The 17,201-nt window shown below is 36.7% G+C and overlaps 1 protein-coding gene across 1 annotated transcript in view; it reads left to right on the forward strand.

Annotated features, from left to right (window-relative positions):
* The window catches only part of GPR128 (G protein-coupled receptor 128), a 62,473-nt gene that overhangs the window by 27,504 nt on the left and 17,768 nt on the right, over positions 1-17,201 (forward strand). The window contains exons 5-11 of the mRNA XM_010841957.1: positions 958-1,107; positions 2,406-2,509; positions 7,022-7,161; positions 7,276-7,383; positions 10,750-10,913; positions 11,464-11,619; positions 14,735-14,847. Of these exons, the coding sequence (XP_010840259.1) occupies positions 958-1,107; positions 2,406-2,509; positions 7,022-7,161; positions 7,276-7,383; positions 10,750-10,913; positions 11,464-11,619; positions 14,735-14,847 (935 nt within the window). The remainder of the gene's footprint in view (positions 1-957; positions 1,108-2,405; positions 2,510-7,021; positions 7,162-7,275; positions 7,384-10,749; positions 10,914-11,463; positions 11,620-14,734; positions 14,848-17,201) is intronic.

Raw genomic sequence — 17,201 nt, forward strand, 5'->3', positions numbered from 1 at the left:
AGATTGGGGAAAAGGCTTCATGTTCTGGAGTCTGATAAGCCAGTTTTTGATCGTCATTTCTGTCATTGGTAAGCTGCATGAACTTCGGGTGAGCTCCATAACCCCTCCAAGCCTTTAAATAGGAATGAGGGTGCTCAACTCGCAATATTGTTTTGCATATTAAATGTGATAACCCCTATAAAACATCTAGTTAAATGCCTTACACATAGCAGAGACCTGGCCTTTGAATGAGAACCTTGTTTCTACTGATTCGACATTGTTTCTGACTCTTCCACAAGAGTAAATAGTCTGGGACCTTGGTTTGATTTTTGCAATGATGCTGCCATCTAGTGAAAACTAAGCCACATAGACACATACGTATTAACACTTGGCTCCACTAAAGATAATATGGGTTAATATGTTTAGCCTCACAACCTAGAGCCTGAAGGTTCACTGGTACCTGGAGAGGTTTCCTAACTTCCCTAACTCTACGTGCTGCAAAGCCAGCTTAAAAAATTTCCAGCCCATTGCAGGCTATAATTTTGTAAAATACTAATGAATTACTAGGAAAGTAAAACAAAAAATGCTTATAGGATAAAAATCCATTTTACAAATTATTAGATTCAACAGCACAGAATTGTTATGTTTCTGACCACTTTCAGTTTCTGCTTTTATCTCCCTTTGGACCCTGTAGCAATCAGTGAACCACCACTGGTCCATGGGTTATACCTTGAGGAGCCCTGACCTGGCATAGTTAATTAATCCTGGCAAGTATTAATAGTAAGGGCTGGGAAAACCACTGGCCTACATGTACTGTGTCCTTTATGCAAGGGAAAAAGCAAAAATGAAAAATGGAGTGGATGTGATGTTCATGAGGTTGAGGGTCAATTCAGTTCCAGCTTATTCAACTGTGTTGCTTGCAAAGTGTTCAGATATAGTTTATAAAGTTAGGGCTTTTTTTTTTTTTTTTTTTAACAGATTGTCAATATCTCAACACAGTCTCAAAATATTTCTAATGAAGCCCAGATTTTAACATCGAATGCCAGTAACTTAACTCCTGAGAACATCATGTCTGCTACTAGAGTGGTCGGACAGATTTTTAACACATCCAGAAATGCTTCATCTGAGGTAAAACTCATATGGTTTTTAAAAAAGGGAGGGGAACAAAGAAAGACCTTTCAAACTCTACTCCTTACTACAAAGTATGGACTTGGGCAGGGTTTTAGCTGCTCAAAACCATTTTGCAGAGCACTCTCTCTGAGAGATGTTCAAAGGAATATCGATAAAAAAAGAGCTGCTTGTCCAAATATTCTCTTTTGGGATAGTCACAAATGATTATCATGTTAAATCTTCTGGGAAGTCCTGGAATGAACAAGTCTATTTTACTTTATTAACATGTTTATCAATTGTATTTGACCTCTCACCTCTATTCAATTCCAAATAACTAGAGTTCTAAGAAACTCACTTTAGATCATGCTGTTTTAAACTGGGATCCCTTTCTGTTGAGCATATTTGAATTTTAGTCTTGGTTTTCCAAAAAATTGAGCCTAGTTTACACTTCTGATATCATAACCTGTTAAACTCTGGTACCTGAAAATGAGAACTGCAGGCAGCATTCACCAATTGGCACAGTTTATAAACTGTGCCTAGCAGGGTTTATAAACCACCAATATGGAAGGACCCAGTTTCTGCTAGTTAGATATCAGCATGGCCTGAAAACATCTGTTTTATTCTATTCTCTTTAAATAGTTTATTTTAAAAAATGTTTTTTGTTATCTGAGGTCCTTTGGAAAGAAAGTGGGATTCGAATCGCAAGTTAATAAATATGGAATTGAAAGAAATATAATGACCACCAAACATAGAATTTACGACAGGCTTAGCCCATAAGGACAGAATGGTGTCAATATCCATAAAGAAGGCAGTTAAAATGTAACCAGGTGTGGAGACATTGTGTCTGACATACTTCTGAGTTTTTAATTTTAAGAAAACTGGAAATAATTTTACTAAGCCTAATAGTTACTAACAGTTAGAGTAAGTATAATTAAGGTCTTATATTAAGTATTATGGACTGTAATGTTTTAAAGAGCCCTGTATTCTTCTTATTTTGTTTCTGCTTCTGTATCCAAGCACCTGCTTTTGTGCTGTTGGGGGTAAGGGTGGAGGTTCTGTAAAACACCTTGCTATGAGGTGAGATTCAGAGACCTAAGCCTCCTAATTAACTCAGTTTATATTTTCACTGTGCCTTACCTTTATTTTCTCTGCCTTCTTAGGTAGAGAGAATACTTTCAAAACTTCAGTTTTGAAAAACATCTCTAGATTACCATACCAATGGTGCCACTTGATACGGTAATAATTCGTGGTAACTATAATGATGATGGTGGTGTGCAATGTGTCTTCTGTGATAATCAATGCCTTCTTCCTGGCAGGCGAAAAAAGTTGCTGTGACAACAGTGAGTCAACTTCTAGATGCTAGTGAAGATGTTTTTCAAAGAGCTGCTACTGCTGCTGATAGTGATGATACCTTTTCAACGTAAGTACAATTCCAGTTTGGAAGGAAAACCTAATGCATTGCTGCTTACTTTCCCAGGTTACAGCATTAACAGGGGTGTCTTTATTTCTCTCGTGGATACACAAAATGGCTAATTCTCTGGAGTGCAGACTAAAGCCATAGCTTTCTAACTCCTCATTGCAGGGGTGGGCATGGCCTGGGATATAGAGTAACTGGGATGATTCAGATTAGGATTTGTTTTCCCAGCCTTAGCTTGGCATGGCCCAGGAACCACTGTGTGCATAATTCTTTTAGCTCCTTTCTCAGTGCACAGAACTGCAAATAACAGCATAGCTTTGCAAGACACATTTCTAGCTCCCCTGCGCCCCCAACCCCACCCTAGATCCTAGTGTAGTTCTCCCCAAGATCCTAGTGTAGTTTGATTAAATTTTCTTTAGCTTTCTCAAGGCTACACTGAAAAAAAAAAGAGGATCCAACTCTGCCTGCTTTCTCTCTTTTGGATTCCTGTGTCACAGATTACTTCTGGTTGTGCATTTATACTAAAACTTGTGTACTTTATTCATAGAGGCCTCTCACTAGGATTCGATGTGATTTTATCTTCTATACAGTTTTCTTAACTCTTTAAAAATTTAATTAAATATGCATGCTCATAATAGAAAAAGAAACTATGTAGAGAAGTGAAATTTTAAATATCGTCTCACCTTAATCTGTTGGTATATATTCTTCAAGATTTTTTCCTCTGTGTGTGTATATCCTATTACATACTCTTTTTTTTATTTTAAGATTTTTTTGATGTGGGTTATTTTTTAAAGTCTTTTGTTGAATTTTTTACAGTATTATTTCTGTTTTATGTTTTGGTTTTTGGTCACATGGCATGTGGGATCTTAGCTTCCCGGCCAGGAATTGAACCCACATTACTGCACTGGAAAGTGAAATCATGACCACTGGACCACCAGGGAGGTCTCTACTACATGTTTTTTAAATATAGAACTTGTTTTTGTCACTTTATAATACCTTATAAACATCTAATTAATATAAGTACCTATGCATCTACATCATGTTTTAGATTACCGCATAATATGAATGAACTGTTATTTAAGCAGTTCTCTGCTGCTGAACATTTAGATAGCTTCAGGTCTTTTGATATTTTGAGCAATCAACATTCTTGTACGAAATCTTTGTTTGCATCACCTATTATTTCCTAGAAGTAGTTCTCAGTTCTTTAATAATTATGACCAGTACCTATTTAGTATTGAGTCTCCAAAGTGGAAAAGGCACAAAAACAGGAAACAGGACATTCACAAGATTATACTTCTGAGAGATGGTGGTAGAGGTGTAAACAATTGAACTGGTATATTTCATGACTTCAGATTTCTCTAGGAGTCTGGATCATTCTCACTGGCAGTGTTGATGCTCCCATTTTTTCTTGGAGTTGGAGAAGGTTGCAGCCATGAGATCCAGTGAACTCCCTTCAGAGCTGGAGGCTCTGTGTTTGCAGTCTTGCTGGAGGCAAAGGGGAAAAGTGGATGTTTTTGGTGAGAAGGCTGAAGAAAGAGCCATTGTGGGATTCGGCTGAGAAAGTCACAGGTGATGAGACAGACGAAAACACTGTCTCAACACTGTCTCAGTCACAACATAAACAGTTATGATTTTTGTTGCCTTCTGGCATGGAAGGGGAGAAGGCAATGGCACCCCACTCCAGTACTCTTGCCTGGAAAATCCCATGGACGGAAGAGCCTGGTAGGCTTCAGTCCATGGGGTCGCTAAGAGTCAGACACGACTGAGCGACTTCACTTTGACTTTTCACTTTCATGCATTGGAGAAGGAAATGGCAACCCACTCCAGTGTTCTTGCCTGGAAAATCCCAGGGACGGGGGAGCCTGGTGGGCTGTCATCTCTGGGGTTGCACAGAGTCGGACATGACTGAAGCGACTTAGCAGCAGGCATGGAAGGATAAAAAAAAGGCTGTGTGATTTATGTGTAAATTCCAAATGGCATCAAAGAAGGTGTGTAAAGGAAAAAGTGAAACATTTAAATATAGGACGTGTTGAAATATGAATTTATATAACCACACTCAGACCCTCCTTCCTCCCATTCTGAATTTCTAGTCGACTTATTTTTCTAATGATGGGCTATCAGTTTACCCTCTCCCAGGTGATCTTTTGCATAAACTGCTATGGACTCAGGTCTTTATTCATGTAGATAAGACTTTCATCTTCAGCTTCCAGCCCTAAGATCAGGTCACCAACCTGTTAGCTCTCCTCCAGAGAAAAATCCTGGTGACCTGCCAGCAAAGGTACTCTCTCTCCTCTCTCCCTTGGAAGGATATTGTTCCTCGAGGCAACTCTTCCACTGACCTGAGACCAGGTGCAAATTCTCCTGATAGACACCAACCTTCCTGGTGCATTTCATTCTGATTTTCCCTTCTTTCATTCCCAGGGGAGGGAAATACCTTCCCTTATTTTCAACAGGAATAATTAAGCCTCTCATTTTAAATTTGTATTTGTCCTTACAATGATATGCTGTCTTTCCCCAGTAGACATGGGAGGTTGGTTCCAGGACCACACTCTCTCTTACCTCATCTCCTCCTGACAGATACCAGAATTCCCAGGTGCCCAAGTCCCTTATATAAATTGGTGTAGTTGGCTCTTTGTATCAGCGGGAGGCTCCACATTGGCAGATTCAACCAACCACGGATGCGAAACCTGAGATAAGGAGGGCCAGCCATAATGACCTCTCGGGGCCCTGTTAAAGCCAGGCTTTTCTGATATCATTGCTGCACTAATGGAAGATTCCTGAGTGAAAGGGGATCTGGTTGCTTTTTCTAGTTATTTGTACCAGGTTGACGGCCAGTCTCCTGACCGGCACCCACCTATCATCCAATCATAATGACAAGAGGAGGAAAGAATAATATGGGAGGAATAAACCCCTTACACACGGCCATGGTGAGAGCAACTCTTAAAAACGGCAAACACTCTCATGCATCTAGCACATTTTTCCTGTTAGTTTTCAATGCCTGAAGGAGCTTCCCTTAGTATCCTCAGTGTTTCACGGGTACTGAGCTTTTTGTTGGATGCTCAGCAGATACTGTTGGTTGGATGAATCATGTTCCTAGCAGATTGGAGCTTTGTTAGGTGTTCCTCCTGTTGAAAGCAGCTCTCAGGTTTCATTGTTATTCATTAAGTGGGAAATACATAGTGTGAATCGCTGAAAATTATGGAAAATAGTATTAGGAAAGGAAAACTTTTGAAATTATGACTTTACTTGACTGTTTCCTTATGAATGGTTACCACATTCTCTTTATGAAATTTAATTATTTAAAATTTTCTTTTTTTAATGTCACTTGGGGAAGGGAAAAGATATATTAATGGAAGGAATAAAGTTTTAGAATGAAGAATAATTACATTCTAATGAAATTCTTTCATTACCGGGAAAATTAGATTGAACCAGTTGTCTTAGACATAGACATTTTGCTTTGTCAAGAACAGAAAGAGTGCAAATATTTTTATGGGAAACAGGAAAAAGAAACAATCTTATGACTTATCTTTGAAAGTCAAAGTCAGTCATGTCTGGCTCTTTGTGACCCCATGGACTGTAGCCCACCAGGCTCCTCTGTCCATGGGATTCTCCAGGCAAGAAAACTGGAGTGGGTTGCCATTTCCTACTTCAGGGAATCTTGCAGACACAGAGATCGAACCCGGGTCTCCCACATTGCAGGCAGATTCTTTACTGTCTAAGCCAATTTATCTTTGGAGAACACCAAATTAAGATTCCCCCCACTCCCTCCCATTGTCCATCTAATCTATCTTCAAACTTATCCAGAGTAGAAACAAATATTGTGAGAAGCTGCAATGCTTAGTTAATAGCTGAGGCAATGAGCTCAGTGTTCTGTGCTTCCATAATTCCCTATGAACTGTCACCTCAGGAGTCAGCACTTAAATGGTTTGAAAACTGTGGGCTTTGGGTGAGAGGAGAGAGTTAAATAAGTGAATATTGAGTCTCAACACTGGAGAAACAACAATCACGTGACTGGTCAATGGGAGGGCATGGCAGTGCAGTCCTTTTATGAGAAGACCAACGTAACAAAGACTGTTTCTATTGGGAAATCTGTCCTTCTTGAATTCCAGCTTTCTGGCATCTATGTCCAAGGTACCCTACAGTGGGGAAAGTTTACCAGAAAAATTTTGGCTATTCTTAATGGTACATTTGTAGTTTCACTGCATCGTGGTCAGGAACCATGTCCTGTATAACTTTATTTTTTAATTTATTTTTAATTGAAGGATAGTTGCTTTACAATATTGTGTTGGTTTCTGCCATACATCAACATGAATCAGTTAAAAAAAGAAGAAGAAAGTACATGTAACAAAGTAAGACTCTGATTAAAAAAAAAATCGATATTGTTACAGGATTGTGCCAATATTGTGATTGCTTGAGTTCTGTGGGCATGCCTTTCCACTGGAATGTGGGACACACACAACTGATTTTATAACAAATTTCAATAATAGTGTGTTGTTAATGTTTTTTTCTATGCAGGCTTATTGAGCAAATGGAGACTTATTCCTTGTCTTTGAGCGACCAGCCAGTGGTAGAACCTAATATAGCAATACAGTCAGTTAATGTCTATTCAGGAGGCAACGAGGGGTCTACAGGTGTTCTCTTCACTGTACTGAAAGGTCAGCTGTTTGTTTTAAGTTCTTGTAATAGCAGAGAATATTCTGCTACCAATATATGCTCTATTCATGAAAATGTAGACTTTTATAAAATTCTGCTTTTTTTCCTTCTCGTAGGAACTAGCAATTCTCTGACTCCTGGTTCCACACGTGTAAACGTGGACGTAGACAAACTGAATCCCAACGAACAGACGGAACTTCAGCTCTTGCTCAACACCTCGAAAAGTAGGTCTCAAATTACATTACTTGAAAAATGCACTCAAATTCATGTAATTAATAGCTTAAAATTCATTGAGCAAGAAATTATGTTTACTTAAGTTACATACTGAGTAATTTGCATGTGAGTATGTTTGAGCTCTAACAAATTTTGGTAATCTCAAGTCTATTATTCTAGCCCCAGAGATGATTTTCTTCCCCTGTCTTTTCAAAAACACTTGGAGGGTGACAGAATTGAAATGCTCTGGCTTATGAACACAATCTATTTTCCACCTAAAATGTAGCCAAATGGCTCAGTTTTATACTTAAAAATACACTTAAAAAGCATTCAGTCATAAACTTTGCCCATGTTTACTAGTGGAATGGTGCTCACAGGCTTAAATTCATCCTATTGACTTGTCCTTGGGATATTTTATGTAATTGACACAGTCAGCATATAGCAGTACTAATTTTCAGTTATCTCCTTGTATGGTGCTCATCATGAGCTCCTTATTGTTGTGCATATAACCTTTTAGAAATTCTTGTGTCTAACTTGTCATGCCTGTACTATTCAAAGTCTAAAATTGACAATCGAATACAATAAAGCAGATTGAATGCACACATTTACTTTTATTTTCTCCCCAAATAAAAAATCCAGTGCCAAAAAATACATATTTTAGAGAGACTAAATTCATAATTCTCATTGGTTATATAATTCTAATTGGCTAACTAATTCTTTATTGGTTATATAAATTGCAAATATCTTCCCTCCAGTCTGTAGCTATCTTTTACTTGGTTTTTCATGTCATTTGTCATACTCAAATTTTACTTTATAATGTAGTCCAATGCATCAATCTTTTTTTCTATAACTGATATTTAAATTCATTGCTCTACTAAAGTCACAATTATAGTCTTCTATATTGTCTTCTGAATATTTTTAGTGTTTATGTTTACATTTAGATCTTTAATGAACCTGGAATTTGTGTTTGTATTTGGTGAAAGGTAGATCTAATTTTTGATTTCATATAAACTATCATTAGAGTCAAACAGGTTGAAGTAACACTGTCTAGAGTCAAAGATTCAGATTGGACTGAAAGGAACATGTTTTTATATTAAGTTTTTTAAAAAGACTTCAAGATTGAAGTGTATAAGCAAAAATTATTGGAAATACAGGGTCACATCAACAACCTTGTGTTATAGGGAGAAATATAAAGTTGCTCCAGAAACTGAAGATCAAGTAGACAAAAAATAGCTAATAAACTTGGCCTTTATATACATTTGTTTGTGTATGTAGTTTTATAGACAGAAAATAGATAATAAAAATTATTTTCAAATATCTATGGAGTGCTTCAAAAACTATTAGGCCAAATAGAAAAACTTGCATATTTTACCCATGGGTGATTCATGTTGATGTACAGCAGAAACCAACACAATATTGTAAAGCAATTATCCTTCAATTAAAAATTAATTAATTAAAAAATAAAGCTATACAGGACATAGTTCCTGACCACAATGCAATGAAACTATAAATGTACCATTAAGAATAGCCAAAATTTTATCCAATTAAGAATTTTAAAATACCATTGTTAGAAAGGAAATTAAAGGACAGATTACAGAGTCCTTGAAAATTAATAGCTATGAGAACTCCTTAGATGAAACCCTATGGAATGTGGACAAAGATGTAATTAAAGGAAAGTGTATTTCCCTTAATAAATCTATTAGATAATATGAGAAATTGTTAAAAAATAATCATTCACCTAAAGAGGCATAAAAAGTAAGATAGCAAATCTAGAAAAAAAGAATTAATAAAATGGCATAAATTAATAAAAATGGGACATACTTAACAAATGCTAGATGGGTCAACAAAATAAAATATTGATTCCATGAAAGGCTAATGAAATATACACAAGCTTCTGATAAATTTGATCAAGAAAAGAAAGAGAAAATATAAAAAAACATCAAGGAGGATTATATCTTGAAATATGGAGATTCTTTTAAAATCATAAGATAATGGTAAGTATAATTTGTTCTAGTGAATCTAATTATCTAGATGAAAAGATGATTTTCTAATAAACAACCAGAATCCTGTAGGAATGAGGAAAGGGGTGACTGGGAATTTCATTTTTTAAATGTATGTACTTATATGGATTTGAATTTTACATCAAGCATGTCATTCTTTTATAAAAATAAGATTAAAAAGCAGTCATACTACATTTTTATGGTTAACTTTGTCACTTAGTGTGACAAAGAAGGAACAATTTGGTGGGCTCAGTGTGATGTAAAAACTCTTCAGAAGCCAATGTCTTTATTTCTCAGAAGAGGACAGAGCAAAGCGGGGGCTGTGGAGGATGTGTTGGGGGCTGTCAGGGCCTTACCTACCTATCTCTCAAAGCACAAGACTGATTATTCTGGTCCCACCACCACCATTTTAGTATTCTTTGTACTTATTAAGTATATAATATATATGTGTGTATGTATATACACACAGAGACACATACACACCCACGCAAATACATGCAAGCTTTTCACTTGTAAAAGATATCAGAGTTTAGGGAATTTATTCAGCTAAAATGTATATTCATTGTTGTTGCTTCTGTTGTTTTAAATATGGCCAAGAGTTCTATGAAGTGTCAGGAGGCATTTCAAAGGTGGTTCTGTTTGACCATTGCCATGGCCAGCAGCCCCGCTGCAGAACCCCCTGTTGCAGCCATGCTCCTGCAGGCTCTCTTAGGAAAAGCTGACCAGTTTTTCCAGTGTCCTGAAGGGATGTGTCCCAGTCATTTTCCAGCCTTGGGCAAAAGCCTGTCGTTGTCTTGAAATAACAGAGACCAGTAGTTCAAGAGCTGATGGAAAGTATTTAGTCTGTTGAAAGAATCCCTGATATGCACAACTTGAGCTGCTGGCTCTGTGATTTAATAAACTGGTTTCTGCTCAGTCCCTCTGCATAGGAGCCAGACCTCCCAGAGCAGTCCTCTAGGCACTGCTGTCCTAATGATCACTCTCTGCTGTTTCTTATTCAATGACTCAGGGGGCAAAGCAACATGGTCTTGAGCTACCTGCTCATTGTGTTCACTGTCTCACTGCATAGAAAGCAAGAATGTTTACTTTATACATGAGATCCTTTTGGTATTTTTTTTAAGGTGGATTAGGCAGAGATTATGGTTTCCATTTAGAACATAAGGAATCTTAGGAAAGAAATTAATGTGGATGGAATGGCCAACCATATGTTATATGTGTTAATTAGATGCTGCAGTTAAATAAAGGCAGTCAGCAGACCATTATTTTCTGTATTTCACTGGAGTGTTAAGCAGTCATGCAGTTCGGTGATGGTATGGGACTTTCTCACTTACCTAGGGTTCCCTTATTGATTTTAGTGTCTGTTTTCCCCCCTCACAGCTAATGTCAAGGCATGTGGCTTTGTAGTGTATCAAAACAACAAGCTTTTCCAATCAAAAACTTTTATAACTAAATCAGACTTTAGTCAAAAAATTGTCTCAAGCAAAACAGATGAAAATGTGGAAGATCAGAGCGCTTCTGTTGAAATGGTCTTTAATCCAAGGGTGAGTTTTCCCATTAATAGAAATAATTCAGCCCACTCTTGATTACAAAAGCAGGGACAGTTTGGGCAAAAGAAATCCACAGAACACCTCTTTGAAAGTTTATATGACAAGACTAACTTTAACTTCTCCCCCATCCATATTTTTATAACACTAAGTGTAAAATTAACTACTTTGAATTTTATATTCTCTTTCTTAATCTGTAATAAAGATGCTATGCTTTGTATCAGTACATATCATACATAATCATACAATTGATTTCTCATATGGGTAGCTCAGATAGTAAAGAATCTGCTTGCAATGCAGGAGACCTGGGTTCAATCCCTGGCTCGGGAAGATCCTCAGGAGAAGGGAATGGCAACCCACTCCAGTGTTCATACCTGGAAAATCCCACGGACAGGAGTCTAGTGGGCTGTACAGTCCATTGGGTCACAAAGAGTCAGACATGACTGAGTGACTAAAACTTTCACTTCAAGCTTATCTTAGCCTATTTGATTTTTTTCCACACAATTAAGCATTTTGAAAAAATCAGTTGCCATTGTCTTATTCACAGTACAACCGAACAGAATTCCAGCTTCATTCCTATGCCTGCGTCTATTGGAATTTTTCCATGAAGGATTGGGACACGCATGGCTGTCACAAACAGGAGGGCACTGATGGATTTCTACACTGCCACTGCAACCATACTACTAACTTTGCAGTATTGATGGTAAGGGTTTACATGGTAATCTCTTTCTGGACAAGAGTTTTACTTACATGCAATTGTGTTGTGTGCTAACTGGAGATAATTTGGGGATTAGTTTACATAGACACTCAACTCAACTTTGATTAAATGGGAAAACAAGGAATGAAGTTAGAGAATGAAAAAAAAAAAGTGCTGGTAAAGGCAATTAGAATAGTGCTTTTTGCAAAATAGTCTCAAAATAGATGAATTCAGTATTGTGCATTTAATAATGAGAAGGGAGCCCATGTGCAAAAGAGGAGCTGACAGACTCCATTCAACTAACTTGCATGTCTGAAGCATGAAGTTGCTACAGCCAGAGGTAAGGCTGTATAGCTGAGTGCTAAAGATGGTTCAGTATGTACATAGCTGTGGGTGAGTTTGAATAAGTTACCCAGAGCTTTTTCCATTATAAGCATCTAAGTTACTAAGTGTATGCCAGAAGGTATAAGAGGAAGAGCTTTCTAATTCAACTTGTCCCATAGTTCCTCTATGTGTTCTTTTCACTCTAGTGCTCCCCTGTATGAGTAACTGGTAACAGCTCTGGTATCCAGGTGTTTATACACCTCTTGAGAGTTCTTGAACTGACCTTTTTAGGAAGAGGAGATTCGTTTATTGCATTTCCAGGAATCTATTATTCTGGCAAAAGGAAAAATATTTATTTTTTATGCTAGATGGAATGTTTTTATACTGCAGTGGAGTGGGGAGGGGTGTAGACTGTCTTCCCCTTATTAAGGGGCTCTTAACACTGTAAATCTTCCAAAGAAGTGGATGTTTTAAGTTTCTGTAGCTAAGAAATATTTGTATTTGGGAAGCCAATGGGGATCAGAGCATACTGGTATAGCATAGACTATCAAATTATAGAGTCTTGCTTTTAAAATATTTTTGAAGTAATTATCATTTTCTTATTTTAATTACCAAATATTTAAAATTGATTTTGATTATTTTATAACTTGCATTATAGAGAGATCTGCTTTCTCAGTCAGTAAATAGTAAAGATACAATTTTAACGTTTTTGATATCTTAAGATCATTAGTATTACTGAATAGCTGTGTAAAACTCAGATTGCTTTACATATTAAATGATACGGGTTATACTTTCATAGTTTTTTTTCTCCTGTTTTGAGGTCAGACTTTCAATTGTTCTTACTAAAATCTGAATCTGCTTCAATGCCCACATATTAATATTTATCATTACTTTTGAGTTGCAAAATTTTTAAAAAGGTGATTAGAATTGTATTAATATGTAAAGTTTAAGAGCAGATAAACTCTGAGTGAATAGATGATTTCTAAGATCTAAAGATCTATATATTCTATGATTCTGTGTCATCTACTTAGTATATTACACATAGGAAGTAATGTGACATTTTTGTCTTATAATTTTTTTAACATAGTTTTGTTTATGTTTATTTAGTTTTAGCTATGCTGGGTCTTTGTTGCTGCATGGGCTTTTCTCTAGTTATGGTACACAGGCTTCTCATTGTGGTGGCTTCTCTTGAGGAGCACAGGCTCTGGGGTGCGAGGGTTTCAGTAGTTGTGTACTTGGGTTCAGTGGTTGGTGGATGGGCCTAGTTGCTCCATGGCATGTGGGATCTTCCCAGATCAGGGATTGAACCTGTGTCCCTTGCATTGGTAAGCAGATTCTTTACCACTGAGCCACCAGGAAAGCCCTTATGATTTTTTTAAAATGAAGTTTATTTTTATTTTTTTCCTACTAAAGCAATACATACTCAATGCATATAGAGTAAAAGTCTACTTACTAAGCAGAAATATACTGATATGGGAAAATGTTTATGATATTTAAACAGTAAAATAGCAATTTGAAAATGATTATGTTAACAAAATCCTGTATATTTGTGCAAGAGATGTAGGTAATATTTGTAAACACATTAAAAAAAGGTCACCTCTGGGGAATTCCCTGGTGGTCCAGTTGTTAGGGTGTGCTTTTCCACTGCAGAGGGCATGGGTTTGATCCCTGGTTGGGGAACAAAGACACCACAAGCCACCTGGCGGAGCCAAAAATAAAAATATCACCTCTGGAGAAGAGATGGTAGGGTTTGATGTGGGGTAATAGCAGTAAAAAGGAACTTGTGTGTTTTAAAATTATATCTCTATATTTAACTTTCATGTTTTATAAATAATCATATACAGCTTTTCTAATAATAACAATTTGAAAAATTAAAAAGTACAGGAAGGCAAAAATAATTCTGTATGTATGTCTCTTTTCACCCAGTGATCACCATTATTACCTCTCCACATTTCTAAGAGTACATACTCATATGGAACATAATTTTCTGAGACTATATACTAAAATTCTGGGGTGGATATGGATATATTTCACAAAGGTTAGGTCCCCCTTTCCAAAAGCAAAAATGAACAGGATCTTGTGAATATCTTTTCATATCCAGAAAAATACTTCTGCAACTTTAATTTTAGTACATGAGCTTAGATATTCAGGTTTCCCCTTAGATTACAGTTGTGCATACAAATAATGTAACAGGTAAATAAAACAACTCCAGCCAATTTAGCGGAGAAGGCAATGGTACCCCACTCCAGTACTCTTGCCTGGAAGATCCCATGGACAGAGGAGCCTGGTAGGCTGCAGTCCATGGGGTCCCTAGAGTCGGACACGACTGAGAGACTTCACTTTCACTTTTCACTTTCATGCATTGGTGAAGGAAATGGCAACCCACTCCAGCGTTCTTGCCTGGAGAATCCCAGGGAAGGCAGAGCCTGGTGGGCTGCCATCTATGGGGTCGCACAGAGTCGGACACGACTGGAAAGACTTAGCAGCAGCAGCAGCAGCAACAGCAGCCAATTTAGATAACACAAACAGCTTTGATTTTAGACATTGAGGAATGGTGTTTATGTCTTCCCTCACTGAATTAGATAACTTTTCTCAAGCCACTATTTCATGAATATTGCTTAGAGATGAAGGGGTTGATTTATTTCCTTTTAAAATATATCTTTATATAAAAAGACATATATGGATATTTTGACCAATATCCAGACTGTTTTAACCAATGTAACTCTTTGTGATGTTGACTTTCATAACTATTTCAGAGTAGCTATTTTAAAATAATGAGTCTTAACTTATTTTCCAGAGTTTCAAAAAGAAATATAAATATCCTGAATCACTAGATGTATTTTCCACATTTGGATGTGCACTGTCCATTGTTGGTCTGGCTCTCACAATTATATTTCAGATCGGCACCAGGTAAGAAGGGAAGCAGGCTCATCTCATGAGAGAAATTGTTACCCTGATATTATTTCCTCTCAGCATATTTCCATTAGAATACAGCCTCTTGGAACCAGAAAGGAAATGAGATTTAGTTCATCATGCTCATTTTATAGAATACTCAGCCCTGGAGAGGCTAAGACATATTCATAAATAATATATAACTACAAACTATTTAAGTGACTTGAAGGAAAATTACATACCATGTTTATCACATAAAATTAATGTGGTCCTATAGCTCATTAATGGGCTTCCCTGGTGGCTCGGTGGTATGGAATCCGCCTGCCAAGCAGGAGATGTAGATTTGATCCCTGCGTAAGGAAGATCCCCTGGAGAAGGAAATGGCAACCCACTCAAATATTCTTGCCTGGAAAACTTCATGGACAGAGGAGTCTGGTAGGCTCCAGTCGATGGGGTCACAAAAGAGTCAGATACAAGTAAATAACAACACTAACTCATTAATGCCATAGTTCCTTGTATTCAATAGAAGCATAACTACCAATTTGCTTTTTCGAAAGAAAGAAACATTGCTAATTAGCAAGTTTTTGAGGATAAAAGTAAATTTTAAACTATATTAATTTTTCAAATGGTAAAACATTTTAAAAGATTTTTAAATACATAGTTTTTTTTAAAACTAATTTTTAAAATAAGCATAAACACATATTTCTTTCTACCTTGATCTCCTCACTCAAGATCCAATTTTGCATAGCACTTGTTATTTTTTGTCACATGCTGCATTTGCAACAATCTATAAATGTAAGCATGTTCATTTAGTAGCTTATTGGTCTACTGTTTTCCCGTTAAGCATGAAAATTGATGTGGCCTTCTTTGCTTTTGTTGTTGCTGTTTTCTCTTGTTTTTATAAGTCCCTCCCAGGGCTGAGCACGGTACCTGGCCCATGGTGGAGGGATATCTGTGGAATAATTGGGTCGATTGTGCATTCCCACCTGGTTTCTTCTCAAACTCAAGATGTCTCACAATGCTTCTTTTTTTCAGAATTATTTCTCCCTGATAAATTCCTTCACAACTGTTTTCTCAGATGTGTAAATTCAGGGGTCTTTTGTTCTAAAGGTATTGCTACTTAAACATTTTTTTCCGTAAAGTTTGATTTATAAAAAATTAAAAGTCTACAGAAAAGTTGAAAGAGAATACTGAATACCCATATACCCTTCACTTGAATTCACCAGTTATTAATATTTTGTTTTCTCTCTTTTTCTGTTTTTTCCTGAAATTTTGAAAGTAAGTTGTAAATATCATGACCATCATCTCTAAATTCTTCAAGCATGTATGTATCTCCTAAGAACAAGGGCACTCCTACATAATATTATTATCCTCAGAGAATTTAACTCAAGAATTTAACATTAATATAAGATTATCATGTTAATATATGTATTCACATTTCTCCGGTTGTTCCAGTAATGTCTATTTTAGCTGTTTTCCACCTCCCTCAATTTATTTAGTTATTGCGTCTCTTTAGTCACCTTTGGCCTACAGTGTGAGGCTCTAAGCAACATGTGAGGAGGTAAATATAAAACTATGAACAAGACAGATCATCTCCCTTGGAATTTACATTCTTGGGGAGAAGACAGACATTATACACATATATACAGAAATAAATATATAATTATACATTGTGGTAAGTGCCTTGAAGGAAAATTACATGCCATGTAATTACAAGTCTGTCACATAAAGTGAAACTCTTCTGTCTGTGCTTTCATTTGAAAAGACACTAAAACATTTATTTGATCCCATCTGAAAAGTTGTGGTAGCTGTATAATTAATATGTTTGCCTAAGATTTCACTCCTTCTAATTGTCATCAATGTTGTAAAATCATAAAGCATATATTAATGTAATTACTCCTTCTAATTGTCATCAATGTTATAAAATCATAAACCATATATTAATATAATTGGCAAACAGATTTGTTCATCAGATTCTGAGACATTAGAAATAGAGAAGTACTTGAAGGTGTTAGAACTTTAAGCACATTAATAGGGGAAATAGTTATTTCAAGAGGCCTTGTAGTCTAAAAAACACAGAAAGGTCTGGATGATAGTGAGCGGAAATTTTATAACATTTTTTAATACAGGACTGTAAGCTCCCCTGGTGGCTCAGACGGTAAAGAATCTGCCTGTAGTGCAGGAGATCTGGGTTTGATCCTTGGGTCGGGAAGATTCCTTGGAGAAGGGAATGGCAACCCACACCAGTATTCTTGCCTGGAGAATTCCATGGACAGAGGAGCCTGGCTGGCTACAGTCCTGGGGTCACAAAGAGTTGTGACTAACACTTTCACTTTCATACCGTAATATACAGAGAACTGAGTAGGCACTGG

This window comes from Bison bison, unplaced genomic scaffold (genome assembly GCF_000754665.1).
Source record: "Bison bison bison isolate TAMUID 2011002044 unplaced genomic scaffold, Bison_UMD1.0 scf7180017864168, whole genome shotgun sequence".
Classification (NCBI taxonomy): domain Eukaryota; kingdom Metazoa; phylum Chordata; class Mammalia; order Artiodactyla; family Bovidae; genus Bison; species Bison bison.